Here is a 16776-nt window from a genome sequence, read left to right on the forward strand (position 1 = left end):
GAAACTTCACCCTGAGACATGTGTGAATGTGTGTGTGTGTGTGTGTGGAATTATTTCTGATTTGTTTAGTGCGGAATGGTCGCTCGGTCGGTGTGGTGTTTTTCACTGCAGCACTATTCGGAGGTAGTCAGAGCAGACGGCATTGTGGGTAATGTAGGAAACCGTTAAACAGACCGATAGAAGTTTAAACCAGTGACAGTGTGGTTACAGGCTCCGTTGTAGATGGCGTTAATTATAACGATGAATATGCGAATCGTTAAGAAGGGAGATTTTTCTCGTCACGTTATTTTTTTTAAAATAAATAAAATGAGAGAGTAAATGAGATTTGGGAGCTCCTCCGGTGTTAGTGTTTCATTTACAGTGAGAAAAGGATGCAGGGAGTCGATGGGAATGCCGCTGCTTCCAGACTCTTTAATATCCGTCCTGTCTGCTGGGAAGGTGATTTATTTACTGAATAACGATGAGGAGTTTGTGTCCCGCTGCAGATATAATGAACCGCTATCTGGAACAGCCGCATCTTCTGGACCCTCACCTCGGTAAGATCCCCCCTCTCTCTCTCTCTCTCTCTCTCTCTCTCTCTCTCTCTCTCTCTCTCTCTCTCTCTCTCTCGCTCCTCACACATCTCTCTCTCTCTCTCTCTCTCTCGCTCCTCACACATCTCTCTCTCTCTCTCTCTCTCTCGCTCCTCACACATCTCTCTCTCTCTCTCTCTCTCTCGCTCCTCACACATCTCTCTCTCTCTCTCTCTCTCTCGCTCCTCACACATCTCTCTCTCTCTCTCTCTCTCTCGCTCCTCACACATCTCTCACCCCTCTCACATCTCTCTCTCTCTCCTCACATCGCACTCCTTTCACATCTCTCTCTCTCCTCACATCTCTCTCCTCTCTCATCTCTCTCTCTTCTCACATTTCACTCCTCTTACATCTTTCACTCCTCTTACATATCTCTCACCTCTTGCTCCTCTCACATCTCTCTCCTCTCACATCTCTCTCACAGCTCTCTCTCCTCTCACATCTCTCTCTCTCCTCTCACAGCTCCCACTCCTCACACGCCCCTCTTTCTCTCTCTCTCTCTCTCTCTCCCCTCTCACATCTCTCTCACAGCTCTCTCTCCTCTCACATCTCTCTCTCTCCTCTCACAGCTCCCACTCCTCACACGCCCCTCTTTCTCTCTCTCTCTCTCTCCCCTCTCACATCTCTCTCACAGCTCTCTCTCCTCTCACATCTCTCTCTCTCCTCTCACAGCTCCCACTCCTCACATGCCCCTCTTTCTCTCTCTCTCTCTCTCTCTCTCTCTCTCTCTCTCTCTCTCTCTCTCTCTCTCTCCCCTCTCACATCTCTCTCTCTCTCTCTCCCCTCTCACATCTCTCTCTCTCTCTCCCCTCTCACATCTCTCTCTCTCTCTCTCTCTCTCCCCTCTCACATCTCTCTCTCTCTCTCTCTCTCTCCCCTCTCACATCTCTCTCTCTCTCTCTCTCTCCCCTCTCACATCTCTCTCTCTCTCTCTCTCCCCTCTCACATCTCTCTCTCTCTCTCTCCCCTCTCACATCTCTCTCTCTCTCTCTCCCCTCTCACATCTCTCTCTCTCTCTCTCTCCCCTCTCACATCTCTCTCTCTCCCCTCTCACATCTCTCTCTCTCTCTCTCCCCTCTCACATCTCTCTCTCTCTCTCTCTCCCCTCTCACATCTCTCTCTCTCCCCTCTCACATCTCTCTCTCTCCCCTTTCACATCTCTCTCTCTCCCCTCTCACATCTCTCTCTCTCTCCCCTCTCACATCTCTCTCTCTCCCCTCTCACATCTCTCTCTCTCCCCTCTCACATCTCTCTCTCTCTCCCCTCTCACATCTCTCTCTCTCTCTCTCTCTCTCTCTCTCTCTCTCTCCCCTCTCACATTTCTCTCTCTCTCCCCTCTCACATTTCTCTCTCTCTCCCCTCTCACATCTCTCTTCTCTCTCTCCTCTCATACATCTCTCACAAGCTTTAAGACGTCTCTGTGAGTTTTCACTGATAACCGGGACTTCTTTCCCGTACCGATTCTCAGAGTGGATGCTGGACATGCTGCTGGAACTCATCCGGAGCGAGACATCTCCCCCGCTGCTCGTCCACCTCAGCTTTAAATTCCTCTACATCATCTCAAAGGCAAGGCTCTAACCGTTTCCTGCTTCAGTTATTTCAAAATATGCCTTGCGTTACCTTGCGTTTTTCATCATTACGCAAAATTGCTCGACATATAAAGTTTCATTTGATCTTACTCATTTATCCTTTATGTGGATCGTGTTCGGAAGCAAAAATAGTCAACACAAAAACATTTAATGTCGGTGAATTTTTAAGAAAATGTTCTGAGTAATATTCTTTACAAGTTACACACTCTAATACCATTTCAAATGTTTATTATTATTATTATTTTTAATAGAAAAGGAACAAAATAAAAGCTGAAGTGTTCCGAGTCCGTTTAGCGTCTGGAACGAAACTACCTCGGATTTTTTCCCGCCGTACTTTCAGATGAATTAAGACAGTCTTCCATCGACTCCGTATACGTGTGGACGCCGTGCACGGAAGGGTTAAACAGTCCTCCACGGGGCGTGTCTCTAACCTTCTGGTATTCCGTCAGGTCCGAGGCTACAAGATCTTCATGCAGGTTTTACCACACGAGGTGTCGGACATGCAGCCCGTGCTCGACCTCCTCTGCAGGCAGGACCCCAAGGACACGGAGGTGAGAATCGTTTATAAACGCAGGCGTAAATGACTCGCTTCAGGATTCGTTTCCGTCCTTCTGATGCACTGATCTGTAATTAATACACAAATAAGTAACCTTTCAACCGGTAGAAGTCATTTAATAACAAAGTAAAGATCTTTAAACAAATAGTTACCTTTTGGATCTTCTGTTTTAGCGGCAGTACAGATGTGAGCGACTCAGAGAGTACTTAAAGCTAACCTCTCTCTCTCTCTCTCTCTCTCTCTCTCTCTCTCTCTCTGTGTGTGTGTGTGTGTGTGTGTGTGTGTGTGTGTGTGCGTGCGTGTGCTCAGACGTGGGAAACCCGTTACATGCTCCTGCTGTGGCTGTCCATGACGTGCCTCATCCCGTTCGACCTCTCGCGCCTGGATGGCGGGCCGAGCTCCGACCCCGAGCAGAACAGAGAGCCCATCATGGACCGCATCCTCTCCGTCGCCAAGGTAACGCCCCGAAATTCCATCGGAAGTGTTTTGCGCTATGTAGTGATGCAGAAATCCTGTGAATGATTAAAAAATCTGCCTCAGTCACATCCTAACTGATCTCTAACTGATGTCCTGTGTGTGTGTGTGTGTGTTTCAGTGCTACCTTCAAGTCGGCGATAAATCCAGAGACGCCGCGTCAGTGCTCGTATCAAAGTAAGCGAATCAAATTTTAATTACATTTTTTTTATCATTGGATTCACATGATGCAGTTCTCCTGATTGTATTTTCACTGCGAACGAGCTGTTACTATAGAAACGATAACGTAGCAGAACGAGCGCATTTGTAGACGCTAAACCCGTGATGTGCAGCTTCACTACTCTCAGAGCTGCTGTTCTAGAGAACTAATCAACACCTTCGGACCAATCAGGAAGGAGCATTCACCAGCTCAATCACGGTAGCTCTGAAATTATAAACGCTTATACGACTGTATGGTGTAGTTTGGGTTCCTGGCCACTAGGGGGCTCTCTCAGGCTTCTCCCGAGTCCTGATTGTTATGCGACGTCACTGATGTGATTTTATTGAAGTTTTATTACGTTTATAGGATGTAATCTTTTTATTATGGTAAAGTTTGAGTATTCATGTAGGGCTATTGTTCAGATTGTTTTATTTATCGGCCGATCGCGGTTATCAGTGCTTATGTGTCCTAATACGACGTGTAATAAGGCAAGGTTTGAATGAAACCGGATCTGTACACGTTTGACTTGAATCCTACGCGATGCCGCAGGTTTGTGACGCGGCCGGACGTGAGGCAGAGGCGGTTGGCCGATTTCATGGACTGGACCCTCGTCACCATTTCCCAGTGCAGCGATCTGAGCGTGGAGGGTCACAAGGGCACCGTAGCTCTAGATGGAGCTCTGCAGTCTCTGGTAAGCACTTTTTATTTATTTATTTATGTTTCCGTACATCCAGGGAGTACACACACCATAAGCTTATCTTACGACACTATACCAACTGAAGTATCACGATACCACGCGATATCGTGTTCATTCATCATTCAAATGTTTACACGCAGCTGTCAGCGTAACGTTAGCTCGCTTACTAGCAGACACGGCTAATTTTAGTGTTTACACACAGCTGTTAGCGTAACGTTAGCTTATGCTGGATTTGGAGAAAGGTTTTAGATAAAAAATAAATAAATAATAATAATAATAATAAAGCTTTAATATTTTTTAAAAGAAAAAATATCGTTACTTGACACTCAAGGTTTCGGTATCAGAAAAGGAAAAAAATGGTATCGTGCCACATCTCTCGTTTACACGTACACGCTATGACCAAAAGTATGTGCACCCCTGACCAACACACCTATATGAGGTTCTTCCCCAAACTGTTACCACAAAGTTTTGAAGCACACGGTCGCATAGAACGTCTTCGTACGCTGTAGCTTTACGATTTCCCTGAGGACTAAGAGGAGCGAACACCGTTCCAGCGTCACGATACCCGTGTACACAAACCGAGCTCCGTGAAGACGCGGTGTGTGACGGGTGGAGGAAGGTAGAAGATCTCGAGTGTCCTGTACAGAGTCCTGAACTCAACCCCACGGAACACCTCTGGGATGAACCGGAACTGGAGTCTCCTCACACCAACATCAGCGCCCGACCTCGACCTCACGAACGCTCTCGTAGCTGAACGAACACAAATCCCCACAAGCCACGCCCTTAAATCTAACAGAACGCCTTCCCAGAAGACAGAGTGGAGCGCATTCTAACAGCAGAAGAGAGGAATCGATCTGGAATGAGATGTTCTACAAGCACATATGGGTGTGATGGTCAGCTGTCCGCATACTTTTGGTCATACAGTATAAGTATTCGCATATCGTCTTTGTCGATAGACTGACTTCTGCATTTTTTTTGTTGTTGTTGTTGCTGCCAGATTTCGGTATTTATTTTATTTATTTATTTTTTTATAAAAAGAAATTTCTCTATTCAAATGCTTTTTAATTTGCATTTTCGCATAAAATTTGCATAAATGTCCTCACACTGTTACTCAGAAAGTCAGAAAGATTTTCGTGTAGTTTAAAAGCTCTGCCGAAGGCAAAACCACAGACCGGCCACTAGGATTTTCCGGTTCTCCAGGGCAGTCATACATGTGTTGATGTATTGCTGGGGATTCAGGTGTGTGTGTGTGTGTGTGTGTGTGTGTGTGTGTGTGTGTGTGTGTGTGTGTGCGCGCACAGGTGCCTGTCAGGAGTCGACTGAGGTGCATACCTGAGATGTAATTACTTTTATAACTTGGCCAGGTGTTTTATTTCCCACCTGTTGTGCGAGCAGATAAAACACACACACACACACACACACACACACACACACACACACACAGAGAATAGGCTGATCTGCTGTATACGAGTTGTGATACTTTTTAATAAGATGGTTTCTGTGATGGTAAACAGCACTGTTTGTTTTAAAAGAGAGCGAGCGAGCGAGAGAGATGGCGAGAGCGTGGTAGTACTGGTTACCACCCGTGTTTGCCGCGGTGCGTTTCTTTTCACCCCCGAGGCTTTCAAAACTGGCTCTGTGTGGCGGGAATGCCTGGGGAAACAAAAGCTCCATCAGAGTTTTGCATCACTTTAAATGTCACCGGGCTACGGCTTCGGCTTATAGACGTGCGTTCCTTCGAGGTTTCTGTTCACAGCCGGTCGCTATATACATATATATCTCTACGTCAACACCCCGCCCAAGAATCCGGCCTTTACAAAGAAGATCTGAGATTCAGACGTGGATTTATGCCTTAAACCATTTCGAGTTCTTGATCCTGATTGGTCGGAAGCCACCGGCGTATGTTAACGCACTCGTTTCGAATACGCTGTCATTTCTATAGTAACAGCTCGTTCACGGGCACGTGTGCGGCGGACGCTCCACGTGAAAGGTCTGTAATCGTTGATGTAGTGAAGGTTGCTGTAAATTTTTTTTTTATATATATATATATATACATTTTTTTTTTTCCAGTTTCTTGGTAACCTGAGTAGTAGCGAGCGGCATTTATTTGTTTATTTATTTATTTATTTATTTATTTATTTATTTATTTATTATCTCATTTACATCAAGATCTAGAGAAATAAAGAGAGGCTGGTGAGAGAACGACTGGTTATAGCTGCTGTAACGTACAGTGAGTGAGAACAGGACCGGACATGTTGCATCGTGGACGTTCCACAACGTTAAATGTAGCTGTAGATAGACAAAAAGTATAAATGGTGAGAAATGGTCGTGGTATAAGAGGAATAAAACACTTCAGGACACGCAGTTATAGGAAAATAATCAGCTTCAGGGTGGTAACAGTAGCTGGTTGCTATGGAGAGGTAGGTAGGTAGATCGAACTCCAATGGTTCAAAACAACGTCAGGGTCCGTTAGAAAATGGATAAATAATAACTAAATGTGTAAAAGGTGTTCAAGTTAGCCCAGGGTGGATGAGTTGTACACTCGCATAGCGGCGGGTATCCAAAGCGTTCTGAGAAACCTTCTCCTTGTTCTCCAGGCTCAGCTTTTCAAGCACGGCAAGCGAGAGGACTTCCTGCAGTATGGTGCGTATCGCCTCCACGTGAATATCCGACGGTATAATTAATAATGTGGTATAATTCTGGTGTAAATAAAGTGCGGTGACGTTAACGCGATGTTCCTCAGCCCCTACAGTGCTTCACTGCCTGGACCAGAAGAGGATTGCGGAGAGCACTGAGAACATGCTGAGGAAGCTGTCCGTGAAGGTGGTGCAGAGACTGGGGCTCACGTTTCTGAAGCCACGCCTGGCCAGGTGGAGGTAAAGAGCCGTAAATACGCATCTACCACCAGGTTTCTGTAAAGCTGCTTTGGGACAAGGCTGATCTTGTTAACGGCGCTGTAGAAATCGAATCGCTCTCCAAAAAAAACGTATTCCCTTTGCTCTTTGGGGGAATCCGCGGTGCTCTGTTTGTTTATTTTTTTAAAAGCTTGAATGTAGTGTGTTCGATGACCTCACAGAGGTCAAAGTCAAGACAAAGGTGATGATTAACGTTTCTGTTCCGTCTACATGTGACCGGTGATGCATTTTATTATTATACTTTGCTAACTAGTCGTGAGAAAGCGATAGCTAGCTGGCAGAGAATGTATTTAACTAGCAAAACTATCAGGGCCCAGTTTATCAACAGGATTGAAACGTCTGTATAGTTTTAACTAGGAAAGAAAGAGAGAGAGAGAAGTCATTGTGATGCTCACTCTACCATCATGCATTAATCCTGCTTCCAGGAACCTCTACCCTGGAGTGTATGAATCACAAGCAGAATTTTGAGGGAAATGTGATGCACACTTCTGTGTCTCGAAAGGGAAGTGACACACGAGAAAAGAAACAGATCTGCCAGGCTGCAGGATTGGACGGTTTACCGTTGGACTGATGCTTTATGGGGTGAAAGTCAGAGGTGATGGGACACGATTCGATCAAACGGTGTAAAAGATGGAGTAGATCTAGATAACGGTGCAGGATCAGGGGCAGTTCTAAGGGCTCAGTGGTTCAGGGCTACCAGTCCGAAGGTAGTAAGTTCAAGCCCCGGCAAGATCTTAATGCTCAACTGCTCCAGGAACGTTGTATCCTGGCTGACTACCTACCTTGACTCACAACTGATCCCAACCGCCTGACAAGCAAACAAAGATTTTATCTTCTGCCAACAGAACAGTACCGTCCTGCCAACAATTACAAGGTTTTTTTTTTTTAAATCGTTAAAGAATGACTGTTCATACTGGTAGTTATGTTTAATGTTGTGGAACATCCACAAAACAAGTTAGGTCCTGTCATCATTTATGTTACAGCACCTACGTTATAGCAGTCGATCTCTGACCATCTGCCAACCACCCCCCACCACCACCACCTTTTTTTTTTTTTCTTCTTCCTTCCTTGTCTTGAAGAATGCGCCTCGTTACCCGAAAAGCTTAGATACATCCGACTGTTACGAAGCAACGCTGACACTGGAGACTCCTTCCGTAGATGTTAAACGAGCGTCGCCTCCTTAAAGAAAACTACAAGTTCCTGTAAAAGAGCTGGTACTATAGAAAGGATCGTGTATTCGAATGAGTTTGAGAAATTGAGCGAACACCTTCTGACCAATCAGATTTGAGAATTCAACAGCGGTATGAGCGATGATACAGACTGTACTTGTCATCCAGGTACCAGAGAGGAAGCCGGTCTCTGGCAGTAAACCTCGGCCAGTCGGCGTCTGCTGGAAAAGTGCCGGATGTAAAACCCGACCTGGGGTCCATCAGCTCCGAGGAGGACTACGACATCCCAGAGGAGGTGGAGAACGTCATCGGTACGTCATTTCTGCTTCCACCGAAAAGCTTTACCGTGAATAAAAAGCTGTCGGGCAGCTGATGTCTAACGCTACCTTAGATTCATTTTTTTTCCTGTTTGCTTGCTTGCTTATTTATTTATTTATTTATTTATTTATTTTACAGAGCAGCTGCTGATGGGTCTAAAAGACAAGGAGACGATAGTGCGCTGGTCCGCCGCGAAAGGGTGAGAACGTTTTCAACCTTCCCCCTCACCGTTTAACATCACCGTTTTGTATTAAACAAATTTACACAAATTTCCCACTAACCTCAAATGTAGGTGATGAGCAAGAACTCGATCCGTACACAAACTTCTGTACGCAATTTGCATGATGCAAATCGGTGCTCATGAGCTTCCAGTACAAGTTTGGAACCAAGCCTTTAGCCTCGTAGCGCCTGTTCAAAACCAAAACCGAAGAAGCGGTATTTGGACACGGAGAGAGTGTCTTGTCTAATCTGGTACAATTTGACGAGTGGAAAAGCTGTGTAAAATTCTTCGTCCCTGAGGCATTCCTTTATTTCTGTTAGAGTTCGATTCTCCAGGAGATACTTATAGCGCAAACAAAAACTCGAAGTGGAATATTTGTTTCAGGGTGCAAAGATTGTGAGCATTGTTCTGTCTTTTCTTAACGTGCAGTATTGGAAGGGTGACCGGAAGACTGCCCAAGGAGCTGGCAGACGACGTGGTTGGCTCAGTCCTGGACTGTTTTAGGTATGGATTTGATGCTGGTGTCGTACCTGGCGTAAGGAGTCATGACTTTTGTCAAGCATGACTCCATTTTGATGTTTGTAACATCAAAATGAGTGCTGGTTCTGAGGGTTCCTTCTTTTCTGTGTTCTCCAGGTTCCAGGAGACGGAGAATTCATGGCACGGGGGTTGCCTTGCCCTAGCAGAACTCGGTCGTAGAGGGTTGCTGCTTCCCTCTCGCCTGTCAGATGGTGAGTTTATTAAATATATAATCGAGGATATTATCCGAGAGAAATACGGCTGTTTTCTCCAGTATCGTTCTGTTACTTGAATCGTGGTGATGGTCGATGGAATAGAAAGATAAGCTGGGCAGAAGCGAGTCTTAAAACCTTTTGTCAACAAGTACAAACACAATGCATACAGTCTATGTTTTACAAACACTTTATTTACTGCACAAAAAATTAAATGGTTGAACGTACATCATAATAGTACAATATCAGTTTAAACATGCACTCTGAAGTATGACTTATCGAAGGATGCTGCACATAACAGCTATATACAAAACATACATACTACAAAGGTAAGTCTGTAATTGCTCTGCAACGTTCACCAGCTCAAAAGCTCGCGTTCGAAATCGGCGCCCCGAAACTTCCCTCTTTGAATGCCGATCAGCAGTTCTGGGTTCTCCTCCTCTTGTCCCGGACCGGCTCGTTCGCCCTCGCTCTCTTGCTCGTTGTTTTTGTGGCCTTGTCACTTGCTCGTTTCTTCCCCTGGGCTGCACTGTTCTGCTCAGACCTGCCTGTGTCAGTAGTGTCCCCATTAGGAGCCTGGTCTGGGGCAGGACGTTGCTGGTAGCTTGGACTTTGAGTGTCCGTGTGTGGTTCTGAAGGAAGTTCAGTGGTATTGACGTTGCTGGAGCTGGCCAGCTGGCAGAGGGCGAATGCTGCGGAGTGTCTGCGATCACACTGCTCTTGCTCGGACGAAATTGTCTGATCTTGTCCGACACCGACTTGTTCAGGGACCCCTTCTGAGCTCGTGGTAGCACCTGTCTGGACCGGGTTATTGGACTGGTCACGGAGACAGAGGTCTAGAGGGGCATCATCACTTTCATCATCGCTTTCTGACTCCGAGTTGATCTCTTCGTCAGATATGTGGTCAGGCGTGCGGACGGATCTGTTCTGGTCCTTCTTGGACAGATTTAGTGGAGCTGCTGCGTCATCACTGTCTTCCTCCTCAGCTTCCTCTGATAAGGAGCCAGAGCATCGCACAGAACTGGGAGTCGGGGAAAAGATAAAAATGCGTTTGTTTATTGACTTTACTTTGCATCAAAGCAGTATAGATGTTTATGTCACGATCGTGAATTTTACCTACCTTCTTTGCTTTTGTGTGCTGCTGTCTTGCTGTTTGGTACACAGATTCCTCAATAATCTCTCTGGTTCTGTCACTGGCCCCCTTCCTGTTGTGGTGCAGTCTGATTGGTAGGTAGGCTGTGGCTCACGAAGAGCAGAGAGCTGTGGGTTGATGGAATGGTGCTGATTGATATCTGTAACGCTCGGCCTGTCCGGAGACCCCGATGCAGCGCAGCCTGCCATTGGGCTCTGCCGAGTGGCCCTGTCTCCTCCGTGCTGTTGGTTCCCTCTGGCTTCTGACGGCCTGCTGTAGGAGCCTGGCTGATGGTAGAGGTACCTTCCATAGTCCCTGGGCTCAAAACCGTGGGCGAACATCTCCATGGGGATGTACCTCTGGCCCTGTAACGACGGCACGTGTTCAGGAGGATAAACACCGTAAGGTAAGGGTGGAACTTGGAGAAAGGGATGACTGTATCTGTAGGGGTATGGTTGAAGTAGAGATGGGTGACTGGGTGGGATTAGTGGTGCTGGTAGAAGGGGTCTGTTGTGCTCTTGAAGGCTCAGACAGTAGGCCGGTGGGATGTTTTGATTCTGCAAATAGGTTTGGTAAAAGGCATGTGTGGTTCTTTCGGGGAGCATGAACGGTGGGTGTTCTACAGGGGGTTTGAGGGGTGCAGAAGTGGCTCGCTGGCCCCAGGTTGGCAAAGGGTGGAAAGAAGGGCGAACAGGGACAAGCAAAGAGGGCTGATCTGCTTTACGTGGAGGCTGAGCCTCCACGTTTTCACCTTTCCGTTGAACAGGAGAAAAGGCAGACGATGAAGTGCACTTAATCATGGTCTCAGCGGTTCCTGGGTCCTTGCTTTCACTGCTGATCAGCTCAGAAGAACTTTCTGTAACCTTCTTCGCAGGACTCTCATTTCCTTCCTTATTATCTCCCCCCTCCACCTCTTGGATGGCCAACTCATCCAGCTTTTCCACAATCCTCATTTTGCCGTTAGGGTGGTCCGGTCGGATCGGACTGGGTTTAGCAGGTATCAATGGTTCCGTGTGTACTTGATTGGATGAAGTGCTGCGCTGTGGAACTCTGGATGCTTTCCCTGTCTGCTCCCCACGCTGAGACACCAGAGAGATGGAGTTCTTGCACAGGTTGTACTTCATGTGATTGAAGAGATGGGACTTGATGTTGCATGTGAAGGGACATTGGAAGCACTGGTACTTGAAGGGCTTGCCAGGAGGACGGGGAATGTAATGTGGCTTCTTCGGTTTTCTCTCTTGTCGGGTTTCCATGTTGGCCCTGTTGAGGTTTATCAGTCCTGAAAGAAAGAAAGAAAGGTAAAACCACCATTATTTTTGTTAAATAACTGTTGTTGTTTTTTTTGTTTTTGTTTTTTTATATCTTGATCTAATGTGAACTGTTCCCCGGGGGCTATCTGCGTTTTTTCGCCTGGGGTACTATTTGGCAACTAGTCAGTACACATTCAAACTATGGTGCCTGTTTTGCATACACTGAGGCAGTTTTTTTCCCAGGGCTTTTTGGCTTGCGCTTTGCTGATTGTTTGATTTGCCGCACACTCCCGGCCAAGACGCAGCGACAGGTAGGAGCAGTTCTGACGAAGAAATCGCAGGCCTGTGGAGACTTGCTCCTCTCCTTCAAATCCTATTCTGACGGCGTGGGAAACGGCAGACACCTGCTTTCCGTAACCCCACCTGTACGCCACTTGTGCACACACACACACACACACACACACACACACACACACACACACACACACGATGATCTTACCTGCATTCAGGACTACAGGAAGCTGCCTGCTGCTGATTAGTGATCATAACGGTACTTGATGGGTTTCAAAAGCTTGTTAATCCATACTGATGAATTCTTTTTTTTTTTTTTTTTTTTTTTTTTTTAAAGAAGCATTTAAGAACTGCTCAGTTTGCACCTCTGGGTTCTTGATGACTTAAGACTTCTGCGACTTCTGATCCAGATTTACAGAGAGCTTCATGCTTAGTTCAATAATTTGTGCAAAAGCAATGCAACAGAATGCTTCATTAAAGCCCTAAGAAGACTGAAGATTTAGAAGCCTCAGGGTTGGTATTGGAAGGGTGCGGATCTCGTTTTTTTTTTTTTTGTTTTTTTTTTCTTTTCTTTTTTTTTCTTTTCCTTGAGAAGTATTACATGCAAATTCTCTGTTGTTTAAGACACTGCCCTAAGGAACCTGCTTGTCATGCATTGTCACAAAAGGTTGCCAGTCCAGTTTTGGATTAGTTCTGCCGCTCCCTCCCAAGGAATAAAATTGCTTCAAGAAGTTTCTGTTGTGAAATACCTATTTTTCAGTTTCTTGTCATTATTATTATTAGACATCTTTTGAATGTCTTTTACAGCCTGAATATCTTGCGCTGACAAAACAATATATTAAAATGTGTATTAGTCAAGTAATAATAAATTCTGTTAAAGTATACTGTAGTGAAAGGGTTTTACAGTGAATCCAATCAAACCATTGATAAAAAAAAAATCCTTTTGTGTTAATCTGTGACTTTTTCGTTTAAAGCTAAATGCCACTTTATGCCCTATAGTGATCGGACAGGTTGGGGAATGACACCAATTTAAGCTTTCTAAACACTCTTAAAGTAGTTTTTAAATGCATAATCAAGCCCAAGTAGTCCAAAAGTAAGGTATTAGATATTTACGAGTGTTTCCGTTAACTGTTAAAACGATCTATTATCTATAAAGAGTTTGCAGTACAGCCCCATGGGTAACAGGTGGATTTACTCCTTCATCAAAGTAAAAAAAAAAACACCTGCGGCAACCGAATATACCGCATTAAATTACCTGACCGGATCCTACCATCGATAGACTTGTTTCAGTCACGTCTAACCTCCACTTGGCTACACATTTAAACCTCGGTATGCAGACGAGACTCACTCACCTGCTCTGATGCGGTGGTCACGGCGAGTGAACCTTCTGGACTGCGTGAAGTCGTCCTAGGCCCCGGACGACGACGTGGTCGGTGTCGAAGTGCGTGCGAGGACTACGGGCGTTGTATCTGATCGGTCCTGTATGCCTGTCTCGCTCTGTGTTGCTGTCAGTGGGGTGGAGTCTATGCCCAGGTAGAGCCCTCAGGCAACACCTCTCTAGGTAATATTAGTCAGGCCCCGAGCCACGATTCACCAGCGTGGCTCCCACAAGCCTGAGATCCTTGCCACGGCTCTTTGGCATGTGCTGCCGTGTTTGTACTGGAGTCAGGATCAGGCTCAGCAGGAAAGGGGTGTGGAGACTGTGAGGATGCACCAGGAGGATTTACATGTAGCTGAATTTCTTCTTTGCCTGACTGGTTCTGTACGGTGGGAACGTCTGGAAGGGAGTGTTTATTTATTTATTTATTTATTTATTTATTTATTTATCTATTTATTTTATTTTTTTTTTTTACAGATTTACACTTCTCTCAGTTAGACAAAACTGGCCTTTTATTCTGTTTCCTATGGATGTGGGGTTCTCATCATTGCATAATGGATAAGTCCTGCATCATGACTCAGGGTTGTGAAAGCAGCTTTCATGTAAATGTTACTTACAGTATATAGCACATAATATTTAATCGGTGTTAATCGCACTTGTTCCAAAAAAAAACACCTGAACCCAGACAGGACGTTTGGAATCCATCGACATGTTTTTTTTTTTCATTGACGGGTCCCTTTGCATTTTAAAACTTGTCTGTAAGGACTATTAATAAAATCGTAGTTCATCTTTTGGGCGGTGCATTTCCTCCCGTCATTACTACAGTATACGGCCTGCTAAAGCAGTGGTTCTCAAAGTAGCTTTTTATCATTATTATTATTATTATTATTTATTATCTTGTTCGACTGGCCGTTTGAATTGAAATCGTTCCAGCCAAACCTCGATTAAACAGAGGCCGGTCTTCAAATAACGTCTTGGACGTGCTTAATTCTGTTCGTGGAAATTTCACGGAAAAAAAAAAAAAGCTCCGGGGTTACAATAATTAACCAAAATATTATAGTACATATTTAAATAATTCGCCTAATGTTTGAATAGTTGGGTTATGTCCTGAAGAGGGCGGACGGGTGGGGAGAGGGGGGTGGGGGGGATAAAACAAGAGAAGACAAGCAGAACATTTTCCTGTTTTTTGGTTAAGTGTAAGAACACAGTGCGTTGGAAAATAAATCATCTGGTAGACGGTGAATTTTGTACACCCTGTAGATACGGATAATCATACCGTGTATATATATCTCTGTGGCTCCACCATGGAACCGTGTTTTTAATTTAATAGGCACTCGATATACTCACTGTTTCCACTAAGCTGAAAGTATTGGCACCCCGGGCTTCGTCTCGTTTTTCAAGCGAACAAACTGCCTCATCTCTAGCATTCATGTATATGTGTGTGCAGTGGTCCCGCTGATCCTGAAGGCCCTGGTGTACGATGAGAGAAGAGGAGCCTGCAGCCTCGGTTGGAACGTACGAGACGCCGCATGTTACGTGTGCTGGGCGTTCGCCCGTGCTTACGAGCCCAAAGAGCTGGAGCCGTACGTCAATCAGATCGCCAGGTAACGACGCGACGTTTACCAGCTTCGATTTGCTTTGATGTTGTTGTTGTTGTTGTTGTTGTTGTTGTTGTTGTTTGCACAAGGTGACGTGCTTTCACGTTTAACGTTCCTAATTGGTCCGTTCGTAATCCGATAATTCGTCTAGAATATCTACTCGTCATCTGTGATCGTTTCTACTTGTTAATCCAAATGCGGAAAAACTACTGTACATTTCATATTTTTTTCTCAGGAACTCTTCTGTTTTCGGAAAAAAAAAAAGAAATATGATCAAAATGTGATCGTCGTGGTCAGAAATAAAATTTGGGGTGATTTTTAAAATATTATTAAAGGTCCATTAGTGAAGATTAGTTGAGATTTGTCAAAGTTAGGTCTCGGACGATTAAGTAGGTGGGGTCAGTATTTACTTTTTTTTATTTTTTTATTTTTATTTATTTATTTTTTTAATTCTTTGATGTTAGTTTAACATTTATGTAAGGAGAGGAGTCTCCGGTTTTCTATCGGTGGTTTCTCGGTACGTCATAAGCGACAACGTTAAACGTTAAACGGATCGAATCTCTGATGCGGGTCTGTAACGAATTAAAAAAGTATAATCCTTGGCAACCTGCTGTTGTGTAAAAGGAATAAAACATGCTGTAAAAGTCGTAAACGACTACGGAATAATAGAACGTTAATTCCAAACTCCTTATCCCTCATAATTTCCAAACTCCCACCTGGAATTCCTACTTGGGAACTCGGGACGGACTCCTCAACCGCGAGTTCGGCAAGTGACGTCAAAACAAAATGGCCGCCCAGAGCGTGAACGGTAAACACGGCGGCACTTCTTACCTTTGAATGGGTTAGACGGTATATATCTTTTATATCTCTCAGCATTCAGACGTGCTCACTTGTTAGTCTGTGCCGCTGACTCTACGGCTCACCGTTTTTGAGGAAGAAAATATACGCCGCTCATCACAGACCCTAAGAAAACGCGAACAAACGACAACATTTCCGAGCCGAGTCGAATGACACGTCGGTGGCGTAGGACGACCTTCATCTTCAGAAGCGTTACTTTTGGACTTGAGAGCGACCGGAGGAATTCTATACGTAAACCATGAACCAGACACTGTGGGTTTGTGTTCCTTTAGTCAGCGAGGTCTGGAGCCGCCAGGAGAACCTGTTTATTCACAAGCACCTTTTGTCAGCCCTCAGATTATTCTCCGCTGAATAACGAGGCACCGCTGACTCGCACGGTCATAACCTTTAGTCTGCGTTTTCGCCCGGGTTCACGACCCGTGAACGGGAGCCGAAACAATTCCATATGTCGCATTTCCGCCCTCATTTGAACACGCCGGTTGATGCTGCAGGCGCCATGAAAGCTGATTTACAGGCCTGTAAGTGTATAAATACCTTGCAGGGAATGATCTTTTGTCTCTTTTTGTCCTGGAGGAATGCTCAAGAGTCTTGTCGCAGGCACGTCTGCTTGTGGCCTGAAACCAGTTTTTAACGCCTCTCCCAGTTCTTAATCTCTCAATCACACCCTTTAATTTATTTAGACTGGTTTCTGTGTCTGGTGTGTGTGTGTGTGTGTGTGTGTGTGTGTGTGTGTGTGTGTATGTATATATGTATGTGTGTGTGTGTGTGTCTATAAATATATATAAATATACACGTGTGTGTGTGTACACACACGCTACCAGTCAAAAGT

General features: G+C 45.2%; 2 protein-coding genes across 4 annotated transcripts in view; one reads left to right on the plus strand and one right to left on the minus strand.

The window, feature by feature from the left end:
- tbcd (tubulin folding cofactor D) overlaps positions 1-16776 on the plus strand; it is a 40097-nt gene that overhangs the window by 815 nt on the left and 22506 nt on the right. Inside the window, exons 2-14 of the mRNA XM_053675196.1 lie at positions 486-536; positions 2041-2138; positions 2611-2712; positions 3027-3173; positions 3313-3368; positions 3940-4081; positions 6685-6730; positions 6831-6963; positions 8340-8482; positions 8628-8688; positions 9139-9213; positions 9346-9440; positions 14939-15095. Of these exons, the coding sequence (XP_053531171.1) occupies positions 486-536; positions 2041-2138; positions 2611-2712; positions 3027-3173; positions 3313-3368; positions 3940-4081; positions 6685-6730; positions 6831-6963; positions 8340-8482; positions 8628-8688; positions 9139-9213; positions 9346-9440; positions 14939-15095 (1306 nt within the window). The remainder of the gene's footprint in view (positions 1-485; positions 537-2040; positions 2139-2610; positions 2713-3026; positions 3174-3312; positions 3369-3939; positions 4082-6684; positions 6731-6830; positions 6964-8339; positions 8483-8627; positions 8689-9138; positions 9214-9345; positions 9441-14938; positions 15096-16776) is intronic.
- On the minus strand, positions 9615-13840 carry znf750 (zinc finger protein 750). Of its 3 annotated transcripts, none has more exons than XM_017454147.3 (3): positions 13466-13840; positions 10561-11851; positions 9615-10461 (listed from the first exon to the last, which is right to left on the minus strand). In XM_017454147.3, exons 2-3 carry the CDS (start codon positions 11823-11825, stop codon positions 9858-9860), a joined length of 1869 nt encoding a protein of 622 aa, XP_017309636.1. In that variant the 5' UTR covers positions 11826-11851; positions 13466-13840; the 3' UTR covers positions 9615-9857. The 3 variants fall into 3 exon arrangements, with proteins under 3 accessions (XP_017309636.1, XP_017309637.1, XP_047006342.1); XM_017454148.3 differs by having other exon boundaries at positions 12044-13840; XM_047150386.2 differs by having other exon boundaries at positions 10561-13840.

The sequence above is a fragment of the Ictalurus punctatus genome, chromosome 24 (genome assembly GCF_001660625.3).
Source record: "Ictalurus punctatus breed USDA103 chromosome 24, Coco_2.0, whole genome shotgun sequence".
In the NCBI taxonomy this organism is placed as follows: Eukaryota; Metazoa; Chordata; class Actinopteri; order Siluriformes; family Ictaluridae; genus Ictalurus; species Ictalurus punctatus.

Coding starts and splice junctions, on each gene's coding strand:
- znf750 (XM_017454147.3), bottom strand. CDS start 11,825: ATGGAAACCCGACAAGAGAGAAAACCGAAGAAGCCACATTACATTCCC. Junction 10,462..10,560: donor AGCACACAAAAGCAAAGAAG/GTAGGTAAAATT, acceptor CCCGACTCCCAG/TTCTGTGCGATGCTCTGGCT.